Genomic DNA, 25,326 nt, shown 5'->3' on the forward strand with positions numbered 1-25,326 from the left:
AATTTCAAAGGTTGTGCAAACTACTTACCGCAAATGGATCGCATAACGCAGCAACTTCATTTGCTCGGCATTGCTGAGCTGTTCGATGTTTTTGCCGAGCAGCTTGAGGCTGCTATCGTCACAGGCGAGTATGCGCTGCCGTATGAAGGTAGTGGACATAGCTGGCATATCTCGAAAATCGTACGGCACGACAAACATCCGCACCACCGTTCCCAGCGGATTGAGCAACGTTGCCTGGACGGTGCCTGTGCGCGGTATCGAGTATCCCTTTCTTGGAAGACGTAATTCACACTAAAACCGGAAAAGAAACGTCACTCATTTAGATATGGTTCAGACACAGTGTAAGGGCTAAGGAAACACTGCCGCTTGCTCAAACTTACCACATACGGTGTAGTTAAGTGCTGCCCAGGGAGCTCGTAGAAGTAGGATGCAGCCGGTATGGTGAGCTGTGTCGGACAGAAGCTGCCAGAGGCGCCCAGCAACACCTTAAAATCGGCGACCTGGAATTTCGGACTCAGCCGTCGTTGCAGCAGCGATTCTTCCAGCGTCCCGAGCATTGGTGCACGTCCAAACCGGAACAGGTTCCTGTTTAGCACCTTGCTCAGCATCTGCGCCGTTGGCAGCAGGCCAGCAGTGGTGCACGCCATATAACGACCCATCTTTAGAGCGGACCCAACGCCCCCTTCCTCCGTCGGCAGGAGTTGATGTCCCGAGAGTGGACTGCAGTAGCTGCCGCCGTTCGATGAGTCCAACAGATAGGATGATAGATCGTCATCGGAAAACTGCTCATCCGAGCCGATAGACGAACGCTCTGAGAAGGACGATCGTTCCGAGGGGTACCGGGAGCGATGGTGAAACTGGCGCTGGGCATTTCGCAAAAAGCGTGGCGACAGGGCACCACCGCCCAACGGCGGGGAGAATGGAAAGGCAGGGGCGGATTTTGATTTGATAGTGCCCGATAACGGACTGACCGGGGTCTCTTCAAAGTCGTAACGAAACAGTCCCGCGCTGTGCGCGCTGTTGGTCATTCGAACGCTTTTCGTAGCTTTGCCAAACGTTCCTGCGTCATCGATCGCGATCGGGGAAGTGGCAGGAAAGGTGGTTGAAGTGGCCGGGCTACTACCGCTTGTAAAGCCGGAATCATCGCGCGCCAGCGGTGACAAGCAAAACACGTAGTTGAGGTTGATTTTTGAAGATGTTTTGTGCTGTGTGAGCTGCTGCTTTAGGGTATTGGAGAAATCCTCTCCCCTAGCGGTTGTCCTGCCTTCTGAGGTGCTCGTAGCGCTTCCGATGGCAGCACAGCTCAGAATTTGTTTCTTGTGAGGGGAAACGCTGCTTGCAGTGCTGACAGAACAATCCGTCTCGGAGCAGCTGATGTAGAGTGGCTCCTTACACACGGTATCATTCCCTGCTGGCGTAGAGGTATGCGGCCGATGACGGCGTGTACTTTGATGCCCGCATTTGGCCGATGTTCCAATCGCTGTACGTGAGCTTTCGCCGCTGGCTGTACGACGATGGTCAACGCAACCGCCCGACTGCTGTAGATGAGTCTCCTGTTCGACCTCATTATCACCACCGTTGCTGCCGTCAGTGTCGTCGGTGCTATCCTCTTCGGTGGTTTGGGTGCGATCATTGCCGGCGTACGATCGAGGGCCAAGGGAGGTGATCGTGTCAATCACATCTTCCGAGAACGCGCGCCTGTACGATTTCATCTGTTCGAATGTAAAAATGCCATTTCCAACAGCGCCGGTCGAGCTGCTCAGCATTGGACTGTCTCCTGGGCTAAGATTTTCTACGTTGGAATAGGCAAGCCCGTACGCCTCATTCATCCCACGTCCAGAATGAACGGTTTCGCTATCGGGGCCTTCATAATTAGCTGCGCCGTGGCCGTTTGACCCGGATGCCATGGCCGAAGATCCTGGTATGGTAAAATGTCCCACTAAACTCTCCGACAGCGTTCGACGGCATCCCGGCGGCGTTGATCCACAGTCCAGTACCGTGCTCGCAGCGATCATCGTCGTCTTCTTCGATGCTTCCTTTTTCGAAGAGGACGGGGGCACCTCGGCCGCCGAGGAGAGCAATGGGGTAAGGTTTAGTTTAAAATTATGCTTCGTTTTTTGTCGTTTGCACAGACGACAGTCACCTAAATCTAGCTTCTTTTCCTTACTGAAGGTATCACATTCGCTTGTTTCACAATTTGCTGCTGCCAATTTCGCACCATTCCTCTCGCCCGTTTCGTCGCCTCTAGTGGCTTCTGTATGCTGCTCGTGCTGTTTCCCCCCATTTGCCACCGGAACGGCGGACCCATCCTTCCCCCTATCACGCTCGACGAAGTTGTTGTTTGCAGTGGTGTAATTGTTGTTGTTTAAAGCCACATTTCCATGCACATTTTTCGCCCTGCCATACCGCTCCTGGCCGTCTCTCTCACTCGACCCATTCAACATGGCAGTTCTTTGCATGGCTTGAAGGAGCAGATCGCCCTGCTGAAGGGCGGGTGCTTCGTTTGCGATTGCACGGTTCCTTTTCTGCGCACTGCTTTCGTCATCTTCATCCCCTTCGTACCCATCGCCGCCGACAATGAAGCACGGTCTACGAAACGTGTCGGGTAAATCGCAACCGCTCACTCCATTACCGTTCGATTTTGACTGTTGGACGCTACGGAAGCCGCCATCCTGCATGTGCACATCAGCACGGCCCGGCTGCTGTTGCTTACCGCACCCGACAGGCGCCTCTGGACCTTTATCACAGTTTTCATTGATAATATCGTAAGTCCTATAGTAATCGTTAAAATATTGCATATTTCTATCACGGTTTGTGCTGCTAATGCTGCTGCTGGCATGGTTCATGTTTTGGCTAACTTCCATCTCGCGCTGCGCCGGCTCACTCATCGCTGGTGAGGAGCGCGTTTCGTTCCCGCTTGCCGTCCGGGAAGATCTAGTTTTGCAATCGCTGCAAACCATTGCGGTGGAAACAGTGGGTTCCGTTTGGGTCGCTACCGAAACGAGCGGCGGCAACAGCAGGTCGATCGATAATGCAGCCGTTGCTGTTTGGGTGGATTTCGAGTTGGTAGCGATCGCATGAAAACGATCATCACACACCATCATTGCCTGGTGACGATCGGTGGAGGAGTAAAGCGGTGGCTGAATTGAATTAATGGACGATGTTAACGCATTGCGACAGTTTCCATTGCTACACGCATTGTTTGCCGTTGGTTCCGTGGAGGGGTGGTTGCTTTTGCTTCCCATATTGTTACCCAACGGTCCGATCTGACCGCTCATGTAACAACTTTTTGCCGACAAATACGATGACCCATCGGCGGATCCGGATCCGTTCCGATCGCTGACACTGGTTGCTCCGCTGCTAGTGTTGCTGCTACTACTCGTAGGGCTCGCATTGCTGTTTCCTTCTCCCACAGCGCCGCCGGCTTTCTTTTTCTTTTCACGCTTCAACATTCGCTTTCTGTACTTGAGCAGCTGTTTCTCGCGATGGCTGATTGCGGCAGATGTGAGCAACATACTGTCCTCGCCACCAACATCGCCGTCGCCCGCTTCGCCTTCCATCCCACCCTCTACCATGGATGAATCATCGTCGTCTTCCTCTTCCTCCAGCTCAACCCTAAACGCGCACCGATGCTTGCCCTTCTCGTGGCAGGGCAACGGTATACGGTCAACCTGCTGTTGCTTCTGCAGCGTTGCACTCATCTTCGCTGCATCCAACGCGGCATCGATTCCGGGTATGCGGTCAAGCCGAGGCAAACTTTTGAGACACACCTGTATCACGAAATTGTCCGCCACACTCGCATCGGGGAAGTTGTGAACGTTCGGTTTCTCGTTAAAACACGCAGTATTGTCGTATGTTCGAATGCGAAACAGAATATCAAGCCTAGCCTGTGCCAGGGAAAAGGGAGACCCTCCGCCCGCTTTGCACTTTGCCGCAGGGATCAACTTTTTTATGCGCGGGTTTGAGAAAAGGTCCGGCTCGAGCGATTTTTTGATCAGATCGCTCCACGCCGAAATTTGTGAAAAGTACAGCTGACTACGTATGGCGGCACACAACGATTGGATGGTCATGGTTGCCGGTGATTTGCTGTATGAGGTAAAATATAAGAAAAGCGCAGATATAAGTATTTGAACTGCGTGGCACGTTGACTGCGAATTACTTACGTCATCACTAGCTTAAGAATCCATTGCTCCAGGAGTATGGTATGGTTTTCCGGTCCGAGATACACCTCGATGCAAACCGCTTCACCGTTCGTCAGGATGGACGAAAGCTGCTTGAAGTACACCTGCCAGCGAAGGCACTAGAAATAGAAGAACAAGCAACAAATCGCTGGTATGTATCATCTGCACAAACGTAATACAATTTTGCTTCGTGCTATTGAAAACAACTTACGTATTTGTTGCGATAGCTGCAGTGATGCTCCGGTCCATCAGCTGCCTCCGGCTTGTTGAGTCCGATCTTCTTCAGAAACTGCTCACAGTGCGGTCCTTCGCGCGGACGCGACGACGCTTGTAGCTTTGATGAAGACGACCCGCCGCCAGCCACTGGTTTGCGGGACTGAATAGCATTGGCCGAAGCGGACGATGTTGCTCCAGCAGCTCCCGCCGTCGGCGTTGGGGAGGAAAAGTTTATGAAGCTGTTGCCCATCGGGTGATTCTTGATGGGCGACACGGTACCGAGTACATTCATTTTCTCGAATCCACTATAGATAACGACACCAGCGGCAGCCGATGAGATGGCGGCGTGGTCATGCGATACCCAGGATACAGCCGATGATGCTGACGATGCGGTTCCCCGTTCGAGGGAATCGCGCTGACCGGTGGCATTGGAGTACGTTTGGTACAGCTCCCGCTCATGTCTGCGGCCACCGGGCAGTCGGCTCGGTTCGCCCGACACTGTCACCAGCTGTTGCACTTCGTCCTTGCTCGTGCTTGGGCAGGAAGATCGTATCTGCTGTAGCTTCAGATTGATTCGTTGCGCTTCGTCCGGTGTGTGGCAGCAGGACATTGCCAACGATTTGCCGTGTGACTCGTTGATGGCCAAGAGACTGCACTGCTGAAGCGACGATGCCCCTGCTCCAGTGCCCTCGCTCGAACGCTTCTGTCTGCAAAACCCACCGTCCTCATCATCCTCGCCACCGGCACCTCCGGAACCGGAGGAAGATCCTCCGCCGGCACCACTGTCGCCTGTCCCATGGCCATTTGCGAGAACGCTCGAGGTGGCAGCACACGACGTGGACGGAGCGTGGATCGAGCTGTCATCTAGCGCGGATGATCTTCCCTCAAGTACCAGAGAGGCTATACCGATTGATATCGGTATGGCGGGATGTTTAGGTGATATGGAGCTACCGCTGTGCATCTAAATTGTGAAGAAAAAAATAATAATTAAAAAAATGTAAATACGATTTGCAACAATTTCTTTACTTCAGGTGTGAGTTGTAAGTAAATAAATACTTTCTAATCAATCAAGTGAGCAATGTTCAAACAAGCTTGTAAACTTGTTCCGACCATACTGTGCTGCTAGCTAGCAAATGTCTATTTGCCAATGTTCCGAATACGAGAGTGATTGTTGTCTAACGAGGTGACGGTGGCCTTCGGCATGTAAAACCAAGGGAAAGATAAAATAAGAGTTCAATCTTTGCATGCAAAATATAGCCCATAAAACATGAGCCCTCCTATGATCAGAGGAGATACTCTTAGTAACAGCGCAACACACACCCATCAACCTTCACAACGTATAAATGTAAGCGAATGGAGTGAGCGCGAGTGTGCTCTGCTGCAGGTGATGTCGCTGCTTGCCTACATAAATTATGCAACCAAATACAGGCACACACAAACACACACACACATACCATCGAACGTCGCGTGCGTGTATATAGCCCCCGGACGGACACACTAAATGCTTTGAAGAATAATGGGCACACGACAGCATAGCGACACAAACCCGGGGCAGGCAATTGCTTAGCCACGATTTTAGGTCGATTTCATTTCAATATAGGATTGGAAATTGGGAGGCAGTGGACCTGGCTGCTTGGTGCTTGGTTCATTCCACGTGCCCGACACCACTGGCTGGTAGCGTTTCAGGGTGGTTTGGTGCTGGCAACAGTCAACTCAACGTCCGAAAGGTATCCCCACCTGGTCGATGGTGCTGGCTGCTGGTGGACATTCGTAACGTTCGAAATGACCGTGAATTGGTGAAGACACAACACGAGGCCTGTTTCTGTGCCAAGTACGCCAACCAGCGGGCAAACGATGGCGAATGTGATAGTTGGCAACATTCCATTCACCAGTGTTGTTTAAAGCTACAAAAGTAAACCCCTAAATGTCACACGTTCTTCTAGTTAGGCGTTTTTTTGGTTGTTGTACGTGGCGTTTCATGAGGCGACACCCAAAAAGACAAGGAAGTGAAACGTGGATAACGTTGAGCATTCATTTTGTTTCTTGTTTTATAGTTTTATTACTTATTTTTTGGCACATTGTAGTAAATGCATTGTATTATTGCAAAACAAGGAATGGAAATGCAACAATTGCTTTAAAATGATTATTTTACAAATATATAAACTTTACTATATTCCTCTATTATTTTTTTTATAAAACATGTACATTAAACTTCCAATAGTTAATAGACATTTGTTCTTTTGTTTATTTTAACACAAGAATGTTAGAAAACATAAGAAAAAAAGAAGCATAATGATCAATGTAGTGCATAGAGAGTGAAAGGGAAATGAATGCCGAAAGTAGTAAAACGAACAAACAAACACACTCACACACATACACAGACCGTTACGGTCGGTGAGGATTACTCTCGTTAAAATTCAACTATCCGATGGACGGAAAACGTGTAGATGGAGTTAGGAAAATGTGAGCTTCCCTGCCTTGGTCGGCACTTTGTCCCACTTACTCTGTAGGACAACTCCCTTCAATGTATTGCTTTTCCCTTTCTCTCTTCTCTCTATCTTTCTCTCTCTCTATCTCTCTCGCTCTCTCTGCATAACGACGAAGCATAAAACGAGAGAAAAGAGATGAAAGAAGAGGAAGCATTGTTGCTTCGGGTGGCCCCATTTGGGGGTGCGTGTGCTGTCTTATGTATGTATCGCACACACTATGCCAATAGATTCTTAAAGCCGTACTGACGTTCTTGGGGTCTTAGGTGCCTATACCGCCTCATGTTGATGTGGTACGAGCTGCTGCTGCTGCTGGTGGACACCTAAAAAGGGGCGATGAAAACTAGGTCACCATGTATACCTTTTACACCCTTAGAACCTTGCTGTGCTTTTAAAAATAGTTCCCGGCAAGCTGAAAATCTTAACAAAAGAAGCTAAACGAGAATGCATTTAGGGCATTATTTATGGATATTTGAATTGTTTTTACAAGCGAGGGTAGAAATGATGTGTTGCGAGACACAAATAAGAAATTGATAGAGTTCAATGATAGAGCTGCTTGTGAGCATGCCTATGTATGTTGAATAAATGCTGGAAAGGTAATTAGTTTGGAGTAAATTGATAACACTAATTGAAGATAGCATAATTGACCCTACAGCCTTAACGGTATTACAGTTAAAAAAAAAAAAACAAAAATAAAGGAACGATGTGTCTTTTGACAAATCATAGCCTTAAAATGGGAATATTTTGCACCGGAATAGCGTTCCATCGGAAATACAAACGATTCACTCCAATAACCATGCAATCCACTGTTCCCAAGTCACACTCTATTTTTCCCCCTGCTCTCATCATCAGAAGCGTTCAATTTTCTCAACTGCCCCTGTCCGTAGTGCTGTGTACGGCTGAGAAATCATATGTTTTTTCTGCGCCTGTGTGCGTGACCATGTGTCCGAGCGTCAAAAGCTATGTGAAAAAGCTCGCCCATGCTGCACAGCACCCCCCATCGCCTACCGTTATGTACTATCGAAATCAAGGCAAAGGCGAAAACGGCGCTTGTTGAGGTCGAACGATTGAAGGAAGGAGGGTTCGCCTAGGAGCGGCAAGAGTGGTAGATAGCGAATATATCGAGCCGAAGCAAGGGACGACTATGTTGCAAGCAAATCAAGAGAGGAGAGAAAATCGACCAACTTATGAAACCTGAAGCGAAATAGGAGCGAACCAGGCCAACAAGCAGGGCAAGAGAACCCGATGACGTGCGTCACTCGGTGGAGCAAAATCGAAACACAAGCAGCAACATGACATCTTCCAGCAGCACCAGCAGCTCCAGCATCGAGAGCGGTGAGGTCATACCAGCTGAGAAGGGCGTGAGGCGAAAACGGTGGTTTTCCCTCTTCAATGAGAGAACCTAAAACCCAAGGTTGGAATCATTGTTTACCCCTACTCATAACAGTTGATTTCCTATATACAACAACCCCACACGCGATTTGTTTCTTTTCTTTGTTCATGGCACGAGCGAGTGAGCGAGCGAGCGGAGCGGCGGGACTGCCTTTGCTGGTGAGGTAACAACACGTGATTTTGATGGAACTGAAATTGTCATCATCGAGTTTTAACATCACCGTCGTTCGCCATCGTCATCACGATCGCTTAGCAGAGAAGTTTAGTAGCGTAAATCGTTCAAAAGGCTATTGCGATTCAACGCAAAAGTCATCTAGTTAAGCATTCGTCAACGGTGACGCAGACACAGGACAGGAAAAAAGTGGAAACTAATGTTGCTATAAGATTACGCCAATACCTACATCCAAAACTGGCGAAGATATCCTCTCACGCGTGATTGTTCCCTGACAGGTCTTCTAATGGTAAAAGCAAAAGCAATCACGAAGCACGCCGACGTTCAGAAAGTAATACCAACCTCCACAGTAGCTCTTCATTGAACGGACAGACTGATTGGGGGGAGACTCATTAAGTTTTTACTGCCAATACGTTTAACCCATTTTTTCGTACAAGGTTGATCAACAGAGAAAGGTGGCACAACAGTTGTCTGCAAAATCGAAAGATGTATCAGAGAAACCTTTTGGGATTACTTTAATGTCTACATATTGAGTCTCACTGAAGTACTGCTTGCAAGAAGGAAGGAATTATGTTTGAAGCATAGAAACTGAAGCTTTGGAGTTCACAAAAGGTTCACCCAACGCTCAAGTCCTGGCAACCATCAGCGTTCGACAATATTATACCCAATTCCGTAGCGTTTTCCCCTTTCATTCGATAACTTAATTATACATCCACATCAAGAGGTCGATAAAAATAAAGGAAAAAGAGACCGACCCACGCAAAGATCTGGACGGGGATCAGTAAACACGTTCGAGACGGTGTGACGCAGATGGTTCTTCTCGAACGGTGCCGCGCATTTCTCGCATTTCTTCCGTCCGATGCTTCTCGCCTAGTATTCCATGGCCAGACGCACACACCCGCTGACAAACACCAGTAATTCACAGTTCATTTAACTCAAGTCAACTGTCAACGACACACGCTGAGACTGAAGATGCTAGGCAGTTCACCTTCTTGAAGTGCGAAGATCAGTACCAATTCCAAAGCAGTACAGTACAGCCGCATCGCTTGTGTAAATAGCACACCAGTGCAAGGACCAGACCAAACACAATGATTGCTTGGCCAGATCAGTAAATGTACCTTCCGAGTAAATGATCCAGAGGGGCGGCGACCCAAGTTGTTGACCGTCCTTCAGATGGTAATGCTTTCTTTGATTAAGCAAATATCGAAGTCTACGTCTACTGAACTGCTTCATACCTCCCCCTGGTTAGTTCCGGGAAAACTTTACGAGATCGTTCGACGAGCTACTACTACTACTGCTGCTGCCAGGAGTTCAGAAGTTCAACAAGCGGAGCAATCAGAACATTCCACCAACCACTGAAGCATGCTATCTCCGTGCAGAGAGTAAGCAGCACCGTCACACATGTTGGTAGCCCACCACCAAACCAATATGCACAACTTAAGCAAGCAGTTTGTTGCGTACGGTCGTCGCCTTATCGTGAGCGTGCGGCTATTATGCGATAACCTTTTCGACGAATGTCTCAAACTCTTAAATGAACCCCCCCGTGAAGCGAAGGCATTTTACAATGGCAAATTTTGAACGAATCTGTTAGTCGATTCTGCTTGCAAATACTTTCCCCCCAGCTACATGCATTCTACGCATGCGAGACCAACACTGCTATGAACAAAAGTGCCCTAAGGAACTGGAAATAGCTGGTTTTGAGTTTTATACGAGCAAGAAGCGATTACGATACGTCTCAATCGTCTGGACTCGAGAGGGCAAAGGTAAAAGGCGCACAGTATGGCCAGCGACACCGGGCAAGTGCGATTGCGCGAGAATGCCGTTTGTATTATGCTTGCGTAGAGTGTGTATAAATAACGCCGAGTTAAATTCAACAACTGCAAACTCAGTGTATGACTTTACGTACGATGGGGCACCACTACGGTGTGTGAAGTCTCCAGGCTCACTCTCTGCTGTCGATTGATAATGTAGTAATCGATGAAAGCCATAGCGTCAGTGATCAGGCGTTGAAGGCGTGCTCGAATACAGCGACTCAATTAGGTGAATCGAACACACGCGTCGGAATAACATCCTGCTCAGCCTCTGTCCTTTTGAAGACATTAATCATTATGGATGCACTCTGGATGTTGAAATGCAAGGGTCGTGGTCATGGCTTTCGGCACATGTAAATAATTGGTAAAAATAGGAAATTAAATGATCAAATGAGCAATTAAATTCTGATACACCCGAACATACGCCTCAAGGGTTAATTTAACAATATTTTCAGAATGTTCATAAACAATCCTCCAATACGAAAGCCAAGACATTACAGTGCAACACGCAGGTCTGTGTGTGCTACACGGCCAACACTGTACAACGTACTACTTTTAACGGCACGTGCTGCGCGCTCCTCTGCTGCCACAACAGAACGCTCCACACTAGTACGAAAATACGCTCATATAAATAAAGCCAACAAGTGCCAACTACTAAGCCACCTTCTTTCTGTGGCGATCGCCAAAGGAGAGACATACACGTGGCAAGGTGCAATGCCGCAAGAAAGGCAAGGCAAGAGAGAGATTTCCCTCGGACCGGTTTTGCTTCCACCCCCTGCCAGAGTGCGGCACATGCAAACCACCCTCCTACTGGCCGTTCGATTTTCCCCCCTTTTCTACAGAGAAATCCACACTACCCCAACTAGAAATACGCAACAAGTTGAAGCAACACGTTTCGTAAAGTCAGGCCCCCGATTCCTTACTTCATTGGAACATTGGAAAGATTTCAGTGAAAGTTAATTATGCGCAGTCGTCTTTGATGGCGATGATCATTGGACTCAAATGAAGCTGATTGTGGTGAAAGGGCAACAGTACCTACCAAGCAGAGGGTTGCAGAACAAGTGCAGGAAATATATGTTGATTTGTTATTAACTAATATCCACCACGACTATGACGTATACGCGGCATTTCTCGTGGTGATCGTTCAATATTTGCGTATTTTGTACTTTACATTCTCACCAAAACAACATCCGCATTTGTTATAAATACCTTTTTACATCAAGCATTTTGGATAAATGATCAACTCCTGTGCCATTTAACATAAGGCAAAAAGAAAACTGTACCTGCTCGTAGGTCCATGATCAGGCAAAGTCAAAGTCGGTGTATGTGTGTCGGTCACTTGAGCGAGGCCGTGGAAAAACATACAACTATCGTAAAAGGGTGTCACGGGATCACACACAATCTCTTTCAGTCACCGCGCACCCATGCGTCCGGCAGTGAGAAGATCCACATCAAACGTATGTGCGTTTGCGATGATCGCGATCAGAGTTGCGCGACCAGAAGGTTGCTTTTAAACCAAATGAACTAAATTAGAAACCATCGACCGTCGAACACGTCGACTCGCCGTACATGACACAGTTCTATTTTTGAGCGACAGCGAGAAGAAGAATGTTCTGCTTCTACTACAGGCAACAGCGAAAGTCCGTTTTGTTTTATTAAATCATACAAATACTTAAAGGCGTTCTACGGCAATCAAATTGAATGCCAAACATTAACTTGATGATTTTGTTAATTGGAACGAAAGACGATTTTGTTGCTTATTTGTGTGTACTAGAAATGTGCATGTACATGGTAAACGAATTTTTTTGTGTTGTTATATCCGCTAAAACATAGTCCAAAAGCCAACACCAAAGCCGAGCAAGGCAAAGAAGAAAACAAAAAATAATGAAAAAATATTATCTCATACACATTATCAAACATTATCAAACATAGCGAACAACCATTCTACCACCGCAAGGTCAACGATTTCTGATGATGTGTTGTTATCGGTTAAATTTCGATCGAGGTTTGGGGTCCGTCCCATGGTTAGGTCTAGTCACCACGTCAAGGATGAACAAATTGGTTTGACCTTGTTTCATTCTTTTATATTACATCATTTTAAATCAACGTTTGATTTACACGATTTATACTATTATATATGTTGCGAAAGTTTGCGAATTTGTACTAAAATATTGCATTATTGAAGCATAGCTTAGAAATAGTTACCCAAAATGAACCAATCTACAACTGCTACAGACACCACGTTAGAAGAAACGTTACAAGAACCTTCAGTGTGTGCGTCGTAATTAACGTGGGAGACCTTGAACGAAAAATCCCATACATGCACACTCCGGATAACCGGTAATGGACGCTTGTACTGCACTGACATAACACGCCTGCCAGGGAGGTAAAATAAGGGTCGATAGTACTAGATACAGAAAGCAAAAAAAAAATTAACAAACTTAGATGATAGACGAATGCACGCTGATTTCAAGCACCCGAACACTGCTTCCAATTCGTTATCTCATGCAGTAAAACACACGCAATCAACAACGTTGCCACTCGTCGTCCAACGCAATCAGCTGTTTCACAATCGGTACCACCATGTGCATGTTTGCCCGAGAGCCTGAGTGAAGGGACCGACAACACGAAGAGTGAAGGATACGATCGTGTGTGTGTATGATCGCCCAGGCCAACATTTGGCGAGTCCTTGAAATGTCCGTACCAAAACCGACGATCAAGAGAAACATACTACTCACGCTCGCATTGGCTTTAATAGTAGTAGTGCGACTATGTAGATGTTTACTTGCAGCAAATTGATAATGTGGATGAGATGGGGGGCGGCTGTAATTGGCAGAGGGCAGTTCTGCTTGCAAACGACACGTGTCGATTTTCTTGCACTGCTCAGTCCGTTCCCCTGCTCGTTGTCCGCTTCCTTCGCCGCACGCCTTCACCCGGTGCGTCAGCCATTTGACGTCGTTGGCAAAAAAAAAGAAAGTGAAGTTTAACGGTGCACACACACACACGTACCCAAAGCCTGGTTGCTTCCCTAAGGTCTTTTTCGATTCGGCCCACCGAACCATAGGATGGGATGGGTGTGTGGGGAAGGTTCCGCCGTCTTACGGTGAGTGACGGCAACGCGCGTAACAGAAACCTCAATCAGACCCGACCGCTTACACACTCGCAGCGCACAGAAATAGCTGCCGCTACTTCACTTACACCCTTTCCTTTAAATTATTCTCCAGCCGCAGTCACCGCAATTGACGTCGTAGCTTCCACCCAACGGCTGACCACCCTCTCTCGCGAGGCACAATGAGGAAGCACAGGTTGATCTCGACAGCACGTAATATAAAAGGCAGGCCAGCCCAGCCAGCGCAATCGAATGGCAAGATCGAATGGCATGCTCAACACAGACAAAGCGGCACCCGCAGCTGAGATGTTGGGTTTCGCGCGTAGCATCTTTACTAACGTCGCGTGTTACCTTCGCACCGCGCGCATGGTGATGTTGGTAAAGGCTTTGTGTGCATTTGATCAGTTGTTACTTTGCTACTGCGATGCCCCTTCTATTTATTCAATCGAATGCACACACACGCCCACTGTAGTTGTACTGTTTCTCTATCAAGCCTCTCACTCCCCCACACAAAGGTAAATTACATTCTAATGAAATCCATACGTTCCACGTGCCACACGGTTACTTGATGGAAGCCAACGAGCCACACACACACACACACACACACACACTTGCAATGTTCAATATGAGTTCACTGCTCAGTCACACACACATATTTACCGTAAAACCTTGATTGAAGGGCAATGTGTATTTTAGCCCTTCTCATGCTAACAATTACTAATATATCCAGCAGAACGCTGTCCAAATAACTTGACAATTTAACAATAGCAATTGTATAATATGATCAAGAAATCATCAATACAATCAAGGTCCATCGTATAAAACGCGTCTCATAATGATTAAATTTCATAACAGAGTTGCCTTCCTGTATTGTTGAGGCCTATTACTTTAGTTCAGAAATTGAACATAATTGGTTGAGAAAGTTTAGACTCTAATAAAACTGAGCTATCATTGCTGATGAAATATTGCAAAATGTTCTATTGCTAGTGACTTCAACATTGGGTTATAAAAAAATCTATATTCTTCAATTCGCTCAGCTACAAAGTCATAAGTATGATATTTAGCTGTAGACACACATGGCCTTGCTTAGATTATATTAACTTCAGCGTTATTTCTTATAACGTCACAACATCAGGCAATCAGTTCCAAATAAGAATTAATTGTCTGTTATTCACAAGTAACCGATACCGATTGAAGGTTAATTACGAAGAAAACGCACACAACTGGCACACGCTGCTTATATATATCAACCAGACCGGAAGGTTAAAGGGCGCAAAATAAAGTAGACCGGATGCTTTACTCGCTCTATAATAGGGTTGGGGACAAACTGCGGTAGGTGGATAAGAAGTCAAAGATGTCAAGAAGGACACTACATAAGCTTAGATATACAAACTAATGTTTTTTGCTGGTAGATATGTTTTGGGTTTAAAATGTGCTTATACCTAAATCTTAAATATTAAGAAGGGTTGGTCAAATTTACGACATTATAATGTACTCATTACTGAATCAATTATTGTATGGGCTCTCTCGGTAGATTTGATTGCTGATCGGTACGTGCGGTAGGCGAGAAAAACTCGCCATAAATCTGTTGATGGTATTGCCGAACTACCATTGTGGCAAAAGATGGTGAATATGAAGCATCAATGTGCTAGCGGTCAAACTTGATTCCACCGAATGGAGTGCCAAAATAGAGGACATGTTTTTTCATCCCCAAACGTAGGTAAAGAGTCTTGATTTCATTGCAAATTAAGTGACTGTCATTGAAACTGTAATTGCAAACGGACCCATAATAGGCATTTGCTGCATGTACGTTGTCGTATGTGTGTGTATGTACGCGTTAGCTAACAGTGAACACGAGAAACGTTGATGGGACACAAAGATGCAACAAAAAAGGAAAATGTTGAATCACACTTGTATTGTTGAAGTAAGGGGTGAGTATTGACCGTACAAAAAAGTATTATTTTAAGGTAGATGGATCGATCCTTAATTCAAATATAAAAAAGTATCAAACAAAAAACAACAAGACAACTGGAAAGGACAGCCAAAGGTAAGGGTGACCGAAATCAATAACAATTGCAATGTACTCTGAATGCACTTCGAAATGTGCGTCTTGGTGTTGGGCAGTACAGGTGCCACAAACAAAGCTCACCCATACACACAACACTCCCATGCATCGGAGCAGATAAATGGAGTACGCCTCTGGTGGTTATGTAAACGTACCAAGCGAATGTCGCGAGATGACATTATTTTATCGACAGGAGTTTTCATTACTCACGGGATCTATTTCCAGTGGGCACGTCATAAGCAATGCATACCTGTAATGAGAAAAACAACGCAATAATAAAATTAGTTATGATTTTCATTTTATTGAAAAAAAAAAAGATTATTTGCTTTTACATTAAACATAAAACGCAAATTGGTTGAATTTGTCATGTTTCAAACAAATAAAATGTAAAAGATCTGTGCACAGAAGTGACCCCGATTTTAGTTCAAGTGCAACCTTTATTGTATCTTTCTTATTTCATGGTTCGTTTCAACTCCATCAACCATCTAATCGCAGTAAGAGTGTATAAGAGAGGCAACGTCATATGTTGGCAGACCGAGGACGACGACAAAAACCACCCTCGAACATGTCTCGCGGATAGTAACGGGCAGGTTTTTTTTTAATATTCAACTTCTGAAGCCTAATGCGTAGATTGCCCTCTCGATCATCGGCAAATACGCAATGAAGAAACAAACTAAACCTAAACCGCTAAAGTAGATAGAAAACTTCATCCAATATTCATAAGACTTCCTCTTTCTGGGCAAAGCGGCCGCGTTTTGGTTTGCGCTAAAACGGCAAAGGCCAAAAAAAAAAAAGAAACCACTAACCATGCCTAGCGGGGTCTCTCTCGCGTCTCGCACGCTGCTTCGTTCAGTTCTCCTCAGGCCGCGATCGCCATCGCCGTCATCATGATCATCAGCATGCGCTACACGATCTGCTCGTTCACCTCTAAAAATACAAACACTCCGAGTTGTGTTTGACTAAGGCATGACATAGTCGCCCTTATTCTACACCCTAGAGGACACACAAACACTGCACATTGAATCGATCTGGATAGCTCTCCTCTCCACTGTCGTTCTCTGTTGGACCGTTGTGTTTTTTTCATTCTCTCAAAAATAAAAAATAAACGGTTTAAAGCAATGACGTACACAGCAATCAGGTTCTAAAAGATCAGAGCAGAACCGTCGTCTACATTTGGACAACAAAGGACGCGGAGTAACACACAAACAACGCCACCAGATTTATATTCCCTGTACGACAGATGTGGGAGAATTAATACGCTAACCTGTGTGATGTTTGTCCCTGGTTTACAGCTGGTCTACAGTGACATCCATAACAATAGGAATTTAGATTGTAAAAAAATGAAATACTAGATAAAAATAAGAAAATGCAAATTTTTTACTCCAATAAATAATCATTATTTAAATCGAGCTGATCAAAGTATTGTTTGTTTATAAAGTAATAATAAAAATTTAAACCAAAATTGAACAATAAAAATAAAATAAAAATAAATAAACTAAAATAATGTTATACACATCTATCGTTATACAATGATAGTTGATCAACATCGTTATACGCGATGAAGGGATGAATATAAAACCCAAAAAATCAGAAAAAGGGACGATTGGATGTTTTTACCTCAATATGTTATGCTTAGCAGTTGTTTATACCCCCTTTAACTCGCTGGTTCTGGGCCCCATCGGTACACATCGCCCTCCTCGTGTTTCGTTGCTTCTTCTTCTTTTTTACGAGCTCTAACTATGGGATCATTTTCACATTCGCGCATGTACCTATTTATTTCGTATTTCTGTTTACATTCGACCGTTTCGCTCGGAAACACATACAAGTGCGCACGAGCCTGAACCATCTCCCCGCGGCCACCCTGCTTGGACATCGCGAAACTCCCACAGATCGTGCAACCGATCGGGGGTGTTTGGCGGGTGGGGGAGACTTTAGCAGCGGTCGACCAGAATGATGATGTGCGGAAGATAGTGCTTGAAAGCATAACCCAGGGTGTGGTGTGCTATATGTATGTGTGTGTGTGTGTTTGTGTACGCGAGTATATGCGTGTCAGTGTGTGATTGTGTATGAGTTACGAGAGAACAGAGCGTCAAATTTGAAAACCATTGCCAAACAGTGACAACAGTGGTGTAGGGGATGGGTCAAGAGAGCTTCTATATCGGATATGAAGCGAGCAATATTGACAAACAAAGAACAAAAAACGGGCTAGCTGGTCTAGGGAGCAAACGACAGACGATTATATTAATCGGATACGTTCGCAACAACTGCTTAGATAGAAGTAAGCTGCGAAATGTTGCTAGAATTGTGTTGTTTTTGTTGCCGTATTCAGCAGGCCACATGTGTTTTCACTACCCCCCTCCCGACTGTCGTGTATATCGCCATCAATATCCAACCCCTACCCACACAGTGCAGCACACAGTATACAAATGATTAACCATCACACACACGCACACCAGAGGAACGCTTTGCCTGCCTCTCTTCTGCTGCTTGCGACCTGGCAGCCAGCAGGTGGCGAAGAGCGGTACTATTGTACATAACACGCAACGGCACTAACCCCCAACATCGAAGGGGTGTGTGCGTGTGTATGTGTGGCTGATAGGAAGGGATGATGAGCGTTCGAAAATGGAAAACTACACTGGTGTTGATGTTGCGCATGCCATGGTCACCGTGGATATCACAAGCTCTCGTAGCAGAAAAGCGAGAAAAAAGAGGGAGAGAGATACAGAGATAGAGAGAGAGAGCCTGATTGTTTCGCTGTGCAACGGTAGGCAATATGACACTTGGGCCGTTTTATATACAGAAATCAGCTGGTCGATGTTGAGACCGTGTGCGTGTAGCATTGAAACCGTTTTCCTCTCTCTCTCTCTCTCTACTGCTACTGCGCCTGAACAACACACCCCTCTCTCGCGGGTATCCATCAATTGGTCCCCACTTCCTACCCTTTCCACATAAAAGGTATGGGTGAGCTGGGATATCGTCGCAACATAAACCAATAATCGTAGCTGTTGTGTTAAATTTCGAGCAGTGTATTTTTTTTTTCGCTTCGAATGCTATTATTATTATTGCCTAAGAACGACGTTAGAAACTGAAGTTGTTTTTCTTGCTCACAAATACATGCCCCTGTGAAGCAGAAAAGGTATGAAAAGCAACAGTAGAGTGCTCTCCTTTGGAATCCTGCCAGAACGGGGGTGTGTGTTGGTATTTGTGTGTTGGTATACAAATTGAACCATGATCTACCTTTTCTCCAATAATACCTTAGGAAGGCAAGTAAACAAGAGCACCAGCTAGCGTGCAGGGAGTAAACCATACGACACAGCTGTATGAAAACGATTTGAAACATCGTTAGCTATTCGCTTGATAGGAAGAACGCTGTACAAATATAGCGTCATGACGATTTAGTAAGCAATTAAGCGAAACAAAAAAACCCAATAGAACACACAAACAACTACGTTATACATATGAACTGAACCACCATACATACATTCAACGTTCAGCTTTATCTCTATTGCTCTACACACGGCAAATCAAGTTTTCTGTTATGTATCGTCTTATCCATTTGCGTCTGTGGGTCCTTAGTCAAGTATTGCGTTGGTTCGTGGCTTGTCTGCAGGATCATTTAACACACACACACACACACAATGGGTTTGTTCGTTGATGGTTGTGTGTTGAAAGTAGCCAGAGTTGTTTTGTGGTTTATTCTACCAAATTACTTTTTTTCTATAATCTAACAAAAACTTTAACAGGAACAATCCGCTTCACGATGGCAATTTGTCCGACTTATTTGTTTATTTAAAACTGCGAATTCTCACAGAATATTGCTGGGGTAAGTATTTCCAGCCCTTAAATGAGTGTTATTTTTCTGCAACTAACACTAGCAAAACACTTTTTTCTGTCAGTTCCTCCAAAAGGCGAACCTCCCCAGCATGGCATGGCAACCGAATTTGCGTTAATACGCAATTCCATTTATCCTCACAGGGCCCCCCAAACGCGCTCTCACATAGTCGTTTCCTTCCCGACCTGCCTGCCTTTCCTTCCCCTCAAGTGCTCTCCCATCTTTGCTGGTTTTCGCTCTCCCCTGGTGTATCTGCCCAGTATGAGGAGCGAGAAGAGAACAATCTCACATTGCGAGAGGATGCTATATGACGAGATCGAACGATGAAAACGAAACGGAACGAACAGAAGAAAAAAAACACACGCAATCCCTTGAATGACGACTGATTTCAACGTATAGCTCTCGCACCCATACACATGTACAACCGTTTCAGCAAACCTTCGCGCATCGAAAAGTGGTGAAACTCTACGCACAACAACACCACCACCACGACCGCGAGGTGCTGCTCTGCTGTTCCTGCGTTTTATTATCTACGCAATTGGGCAAACCTACGCACCAGAAAGCTTACACTGCCTGTAAATGTTACAGCAAGCAAAGAGAGTTGCGTATATGTTTTATTTTCTTCATGAATTTATGTCAGGACGCGGTTTCGCACACATTCACAATACAAAACAGGCCCAACCTGTCCGCGCACTGCCCATCATCAATCAGAACACAGGAACGGTGTTTTTTGCTACCCCCTTGCTGTTGTAATGGTTTCACCTTTTTCTTTCTCGTTCTACATTATTTTGCTATTCAGGTGAAAGGTACTGCCGCGCTCGTTGTATTGCGACGTTAACTTGCGAAGAAAAACCCTGGCCTTTGCTAAGACGGAACCGAGTACGGAAGGATACGGAGGAGATCGTACTCCTGACGCGATGTGTCGAAATAATCAGACACCCTGCATACGACACGACCCAGAGGTACGCGAAAGGCCATTGACTTTCCGATGACGGGGAACGAAGAAAAAAGGGTACACTCATGTATGTAGAATATTATTTGCCCACAAATACATACAGGCAGCTTAGAGGAAAAGAATATACAAACACATAAAAGCACCAAAAAAATTAACAAGACGATACCGTAAAGGAAGTCCTACGACTGACACTTCGTCCAACAGACTCAATGGTTCGTGGTGTTGGGAAATGCTGTAAAAATGTAACAGCTGATTTAAAGCTATTTCCAGAAGCATTTCTTTACAACACTCTTTGGAAAAACTTAGTTGGCTGTAACAGCATTAGATATGAAGTAGGCAACATAGTTCGCTTTGTTGCTTCGGATAACAAACAATTGTTTATCGGTTTCTTCAATAGCCCTTATCTTATCGGAAGGGCGACTTACCACAAGCGAATGAGTTCGTGTCTGCTGCCACAAAAATCATACATTTTATCTCTTTTACTCGTTGCTCTTCAAGAACGCAGTGAACGATCTGGCGGCTTATTATGTATCCAAAACACGATGGAATTTGTCAAACTCTGCCCTCCAATCCAGAAGTCAACGGCAATGCGGCAAACATTTAGCTTTGTTCTGACTGTTTCGCACAAGAAGCTATCGTCAGTTCCGCTGTAGTGTTGTAAGTCATTAACTGATAAGGACGGTCGAAGGTGGCAGCCATCACACCTCACTTCAAAGTCCTCCATCGATGGGCTGGGTGTAAATTGCGTCTCCGACATGTCTGTCAGCTTTTGAGACAGGAACGTGCATGTTTCGTTCGCTCGCCACTCAGCAGCTAATAATAGGAAGCAAAGTGTCAGATTTAGAGGAGAGGAAGAAACCGAAATCAGTAATTTGATTAGGTACTTGTTCTGTTAAATCGTATTTTCCCATGCATCGTTTCAAGCAAATGTGTTTCATACATTACTGATATTTTAGACTGTATAGCCTTCTTTCTCTCTCGCTCTTCCTTGCACACATACACAATGATGGATGGAAAGTAATTTAGCACGCTACTGGTCAGTCGTACAGTACAAAACCAGCGCCGGTGACCTCTTTAAATTGTATTTTTGCCGTTGGATCCACTACGGTGGCACGGTCATTGATAATGATGCGAAATCGTGAGTTTCGCCAAAAGGGAACGCGCTACACACTTCATGTTGAATTCTCGCCCCTCCCATACCAGTTCCGTCCATTTGGTTCCGATGCGATAAAGTGTCGGGCGCGATGAGGGCTGTATGTTAAATAATAATTAAGCCCAGCGAGTACTTCCAGTCAGATGGTCGGCCACATTTTAAGTGGAGTTTAAATGATTTAAACTAATTCTACTCCACACCTACAGCATTAAGAAAAGATATCTGGAAGTGAATACCCCACTTTTCACAATTAGTCCATTTTTTCAACAATTAAATGAGACAGGGAGATTCCGATCTGTCACACCACACCACACAGAAAGAGAGAGAGAGAGAGGTCGTGTTAAATAAATAGTGTTATACATTATTTATTAAACAGTTTATATGTATTTATTTTGCAGCTTTATGTGCTCCATGTACTATACTTACAAAACTTTTCAGACACAGTAATTTAAATTAAATCCAAAATGCCTAAGATTTTTGGTATGAGCTGGCTCCATTTGATTTGTATTGTTCAATAACTTAAAGGTGGTTTAATAGAATCTGTTCAGGTTGGATAGTATGTAATTCACGTCTGATCTTGTTGTGAGCCTTTCATTATGAAACACGCAAGAAGCTGAAACATCGATTTTTTGGTCTAAATTGTCCATCCAAAGCATCAAGCGCCCAGATATTTAAGCATTATTACACATTTTGCTGTTATAATTTGTTTTTCCGAAACTAAACCTACCACTACACACGAGCTATTGCGTAAGAAAGCAAACCGGATTTCTCTTTTTCATTTTTTTATGTATGAGAGCCCATGAGGCTCATATTTTACCATTTCTTGTTTACAAATCAACACCGTGTGTATGTATGTGTGAGTATGTGTGTGTGGTACATGTGGTTATTACTTTGCTTCATTTCAAACCCTTCCGCATTTTGGGTGTTTGTGCATGTTGGAACAATTGTTCCATTATGTTGAAAATATAGTTACGCGCATTTCTTGGGGTTGGGGTGCAGCAAAGAAGTAAACTTCCTCACTTTTACCATATAGCCGGTGTGCATATCTACGTGGCACAACACACGGTACCATAGATTCGGGTATGACGGGGTGTAATCAAGTGTACCTCAACAGAATTCTTTGGGAGCTCAGCACACGCGCTCTTATCGAGGTGTGCACGCTGATATGAACCCAACCAACTCCTTCGTAGCTTGACCTTATTAATAATAAGCTCTGTAAGTTTTCCCTTCCTATACACCGTGCCGTATATGCCACCAACGAAACAACGAAAAGGTGGTGTGAATTGTGCTCATTTAAATGTGCCGTACGTAAGCGCGCGCGCACACACACACACGAAAGGATAGACCTTAATCGTTTGGACAAAGAAATTCCGACACTAGCATCAGTCTACAACGCAGGGCGACAGGGTAAGTTGTGTGTTACACACCCCTCCCTGCGTCCCATGCATAGGGGGATTCGATATTTTGCGCATGTCCTCTTCCGATGCGACTCCTGCTTTTCAACGGTCCGATCCCTGATACCGAACGGGACGCTAAAAATCCTTGTTTTGTTATGGGTGCTGCCGCCAAGAACCCTTTCATGGCAACAAAGGATGGAGTGCTACGCTTAAGAAGTTGAAACTTAGTTGCTGAAACGTATTTAAGCGACAGTATCGCAATGAATCTAATTACAATATTTACGAAAAAAAACACTGTACATACAGAGACACATATGTTAAACATAGAAAAAAACATGAAAATAATTGTTGCAATAATAAATGAAATAGCGAATAAAAAGCATTGCAAACAAAAACGCCAAATTCACAAAAATAGCTTTTCCTGTTTCTTTGTTCTTAGAATGTTGACAAAAAGTGACTAGGACACGGATTTGCCCCACCTGAGAGAAGACGACTCAATCATACCGCGTAGGACGGAATGCGCGACAACAAAGAAGCTACAAACTTTCCCAGTTGCATTTTGTGCAACCGGATGCATCGCACCTCCCCCCCCCCCCCTCCCATCGTCACCATCACTTGTAATGCCAGTCTGAGGGAGCGATGTTTATTATCCTTGGCCTCGATTCCTCCGTATTATATACAGTAATGTACTGTGACGTATAATGAACAAAAATCCAAAACTGCTTCCGTTTGTTTTCCGGAAAAGATAAATTCACAAAAAAAAATACAAAACAAAGAAGCCAAGCGCGAAGTAAACCATACCAGACGTCATTTTTACTACTGTGATCCACTTCTCCTTCTAATGAGATTTTGCTGTTCAAAAAATGGTTTAATTTTTCAAAAACAACCCCTGCCTTTCAATAAACGCGTTATGATGTTTTACAAGATTAAAATTTTAAAATTTTCACAATTAAGTAGAAAACTAACACAAACTCTACATGTGTACATAACGCTGACGACACAAGTCTTATAATAACATGAAATAATAACGATAAGCCCCGTCATCATCCACATTACACTCTCGTTCCTTAATACTTTTAGATATTTCCACAGTTTGGTAAGCTTGCTCACTGCAGCACTAGTAAAGTAACTGTGGAATGGAATCATGGAAGTAGAAAGAAACAAAATACAAAACTCCAAATACACGCAGGACAACTGACGGGAGTTTAGCTGGTGCGCGATAACGCAGGACGGACCGTGTGCTTGGAGCGAGTAAAATGAACCACGTTCGCAGTCGATGCTCTTCCAGCTCACGGTCCACACCACTCTGCGGGAACACAGAGAAGCAAACAAAGATAACACACGGCACAGCACCAACGTCGCTGTTTGTCTGTACCCTGGATGAAACATCAAATGCAGTCTCGCCCGTTTTCCATCCTGCATGGTTGCATTTGTTTCACTTTTTCTTTACCCATCCCGTCTCGAGCGATCTCAGACCCTTTTATCGTTAGCTTGCTTTCCCTGCAGACAGACAGATATCTGCCGAAGTGCGCAAGGGTCAACTAACAGGTGGGGGTAGCATTACCACACTGGTGGAGGGTTTGCAACTGGATCGACATTTTCTGGGGGTTTAAAAATAAAGGTGAAACACGTACTTTCCTCAAAATGGCCAGGGCGTTGCCGATTGAGCGATGAACGATAGCTTAATCAGAACAAAATTTGAGATTTATTTTTACCAGTTTCGTCATGATTAGCGTTTCATTGCCAGTTTCATCGTGGATACGTAGCTATTCAGCGCATTCAAATCACGCAAAATTCTTCCCGTTTGTCTCTAGACAATATTCTATCAAGTATGGTAGCCTAATCATGACTCATTTGGTGGTAATATCAGGTGCTACAATAGCATGAAAAAGAATAAATATAATTGTTGTAACAGTTCAACTGTCCTTTGTTGTCTGTGGAAAATGGCATTTCTAAATCGGTGTCGTATTTTTCTTCACACTGTCATTCTTTTCTAATTGTGTTCGTCGTAACGAAGTAATTGACACAATACTGGAAATAATGTAAATTTTGTTACAGTGGTTTTCGATGCAATATTCGCCAGCATATCGCGCTGAATTTGTGCAATATTTCAATTGATGTATGAAGGAGAACAGACACACACACACAAGTATATATAATACACAAACGCGTTCGTTGACCTTAGCAATATTCGGTACTCCGTCGTTCATTCGTGCATCACCATACGCAACTAAATCATTGAAGCGTCCAAATCAATGAAAGGATGTAGTCCGAATGATTGCGTTCCGAGTGATTGGGGTTGGAAAAGCAGAGAATATCTCACCCATACAGAACAACTAGAAAGGTATCGTGAATCAACAAGGCAGGAACTGCACCGGGGAGGCCAGGCTAAGCAGAACTCATCAATAACCACACAAAAATGACCCTGAGTTAAAGGTACTTCTCATCACAAAGGACCTAAAATCTCTAAGCTATGTTTAAAGTGTTTATTGATTTTTCAGATCGATTAGGATTGATTTAAACCCCTAGAAGTACGTCAGACTAGCTTTATTTGTGC

General features: G+C 44.7%; 2 protein-coding genes across 7 annotated transcripts in view; one reads left to right on the forward strand and one right to left on the reverse strand.

Annotated features, from left to right (window-relative positions):
* LOC120958548 (60S ribosomal protein L37a) overlaps nucleotides 1-25,326 on the forward strand; it is a 342,039-nt gene that overhangs the window by 250,086 nt on the left and 66,627 nt on the right. The gene's annotated exons all lie outside the window — the stretch shown is intronic.
* The window catches only part of LOC120960082 (uncharacterized), a 31,327-nt gene that overhangs the window by 3,413 nt on the left and 2,588 nt on the right, over nucleotides 1-25,326 (reverse strand). The window contains exons 1-6 of one of the 6 annotated variants that reach the window (XM_049608377.1): nucleotides 18,914-20,317; nucleotides 15,643-15,682; nucleotides 4,393-5,358; nucleotides 4,164-4,300; nucleotides 381-4,086; nucleotides 29-291 (exon numbers count right to left, since the gene is read on the reverse strand). In XM_049608377.1, coding sequence (XP_049464334.1) covers nucleotides 29-291; nucleotides 381-4,086; nucleotides 4,164-4,300; nucleotides 4,393-5,358; nucleotides 15,643-15,682; nucleotides 18,914-18,915 — 5,114 coding nt within the window. In that variant the 5' untranslated portion in view covers nucleotides 18,916-20,317. Of the gene's footprint in view, nucleotides 1-28; nucleotides 292-380; nucleotides 4,087-4,163; nucleotides 4,301-4,392; nucleotides 5,359-10,353; nucleotides 10,600-15,587; nucleotides 15,683-16,238; nucleotides 16,807-18,913; nucleotides 20,318-25,326 lie in introns of those variants that run through there. The other 5 variants (XM_040384023.2, XM_040384027.2, XM_040384024.2 and 2 more) reach the window with 5 other exon arrangements.

This window comes from Anopheles coluzzii, chromosome 3, assembly GCF_943734685.1.
Source record: "Anopheles coluzzii chromosome 3, AcolN3, whole genome shotgun sequence".
Classification (NCBI taxonomy): Eukaryota; Metazoa; Arthropoda; class Insecta; order Diptera; family Culicidae; genus Anopheles; species Anopheles coluzzii.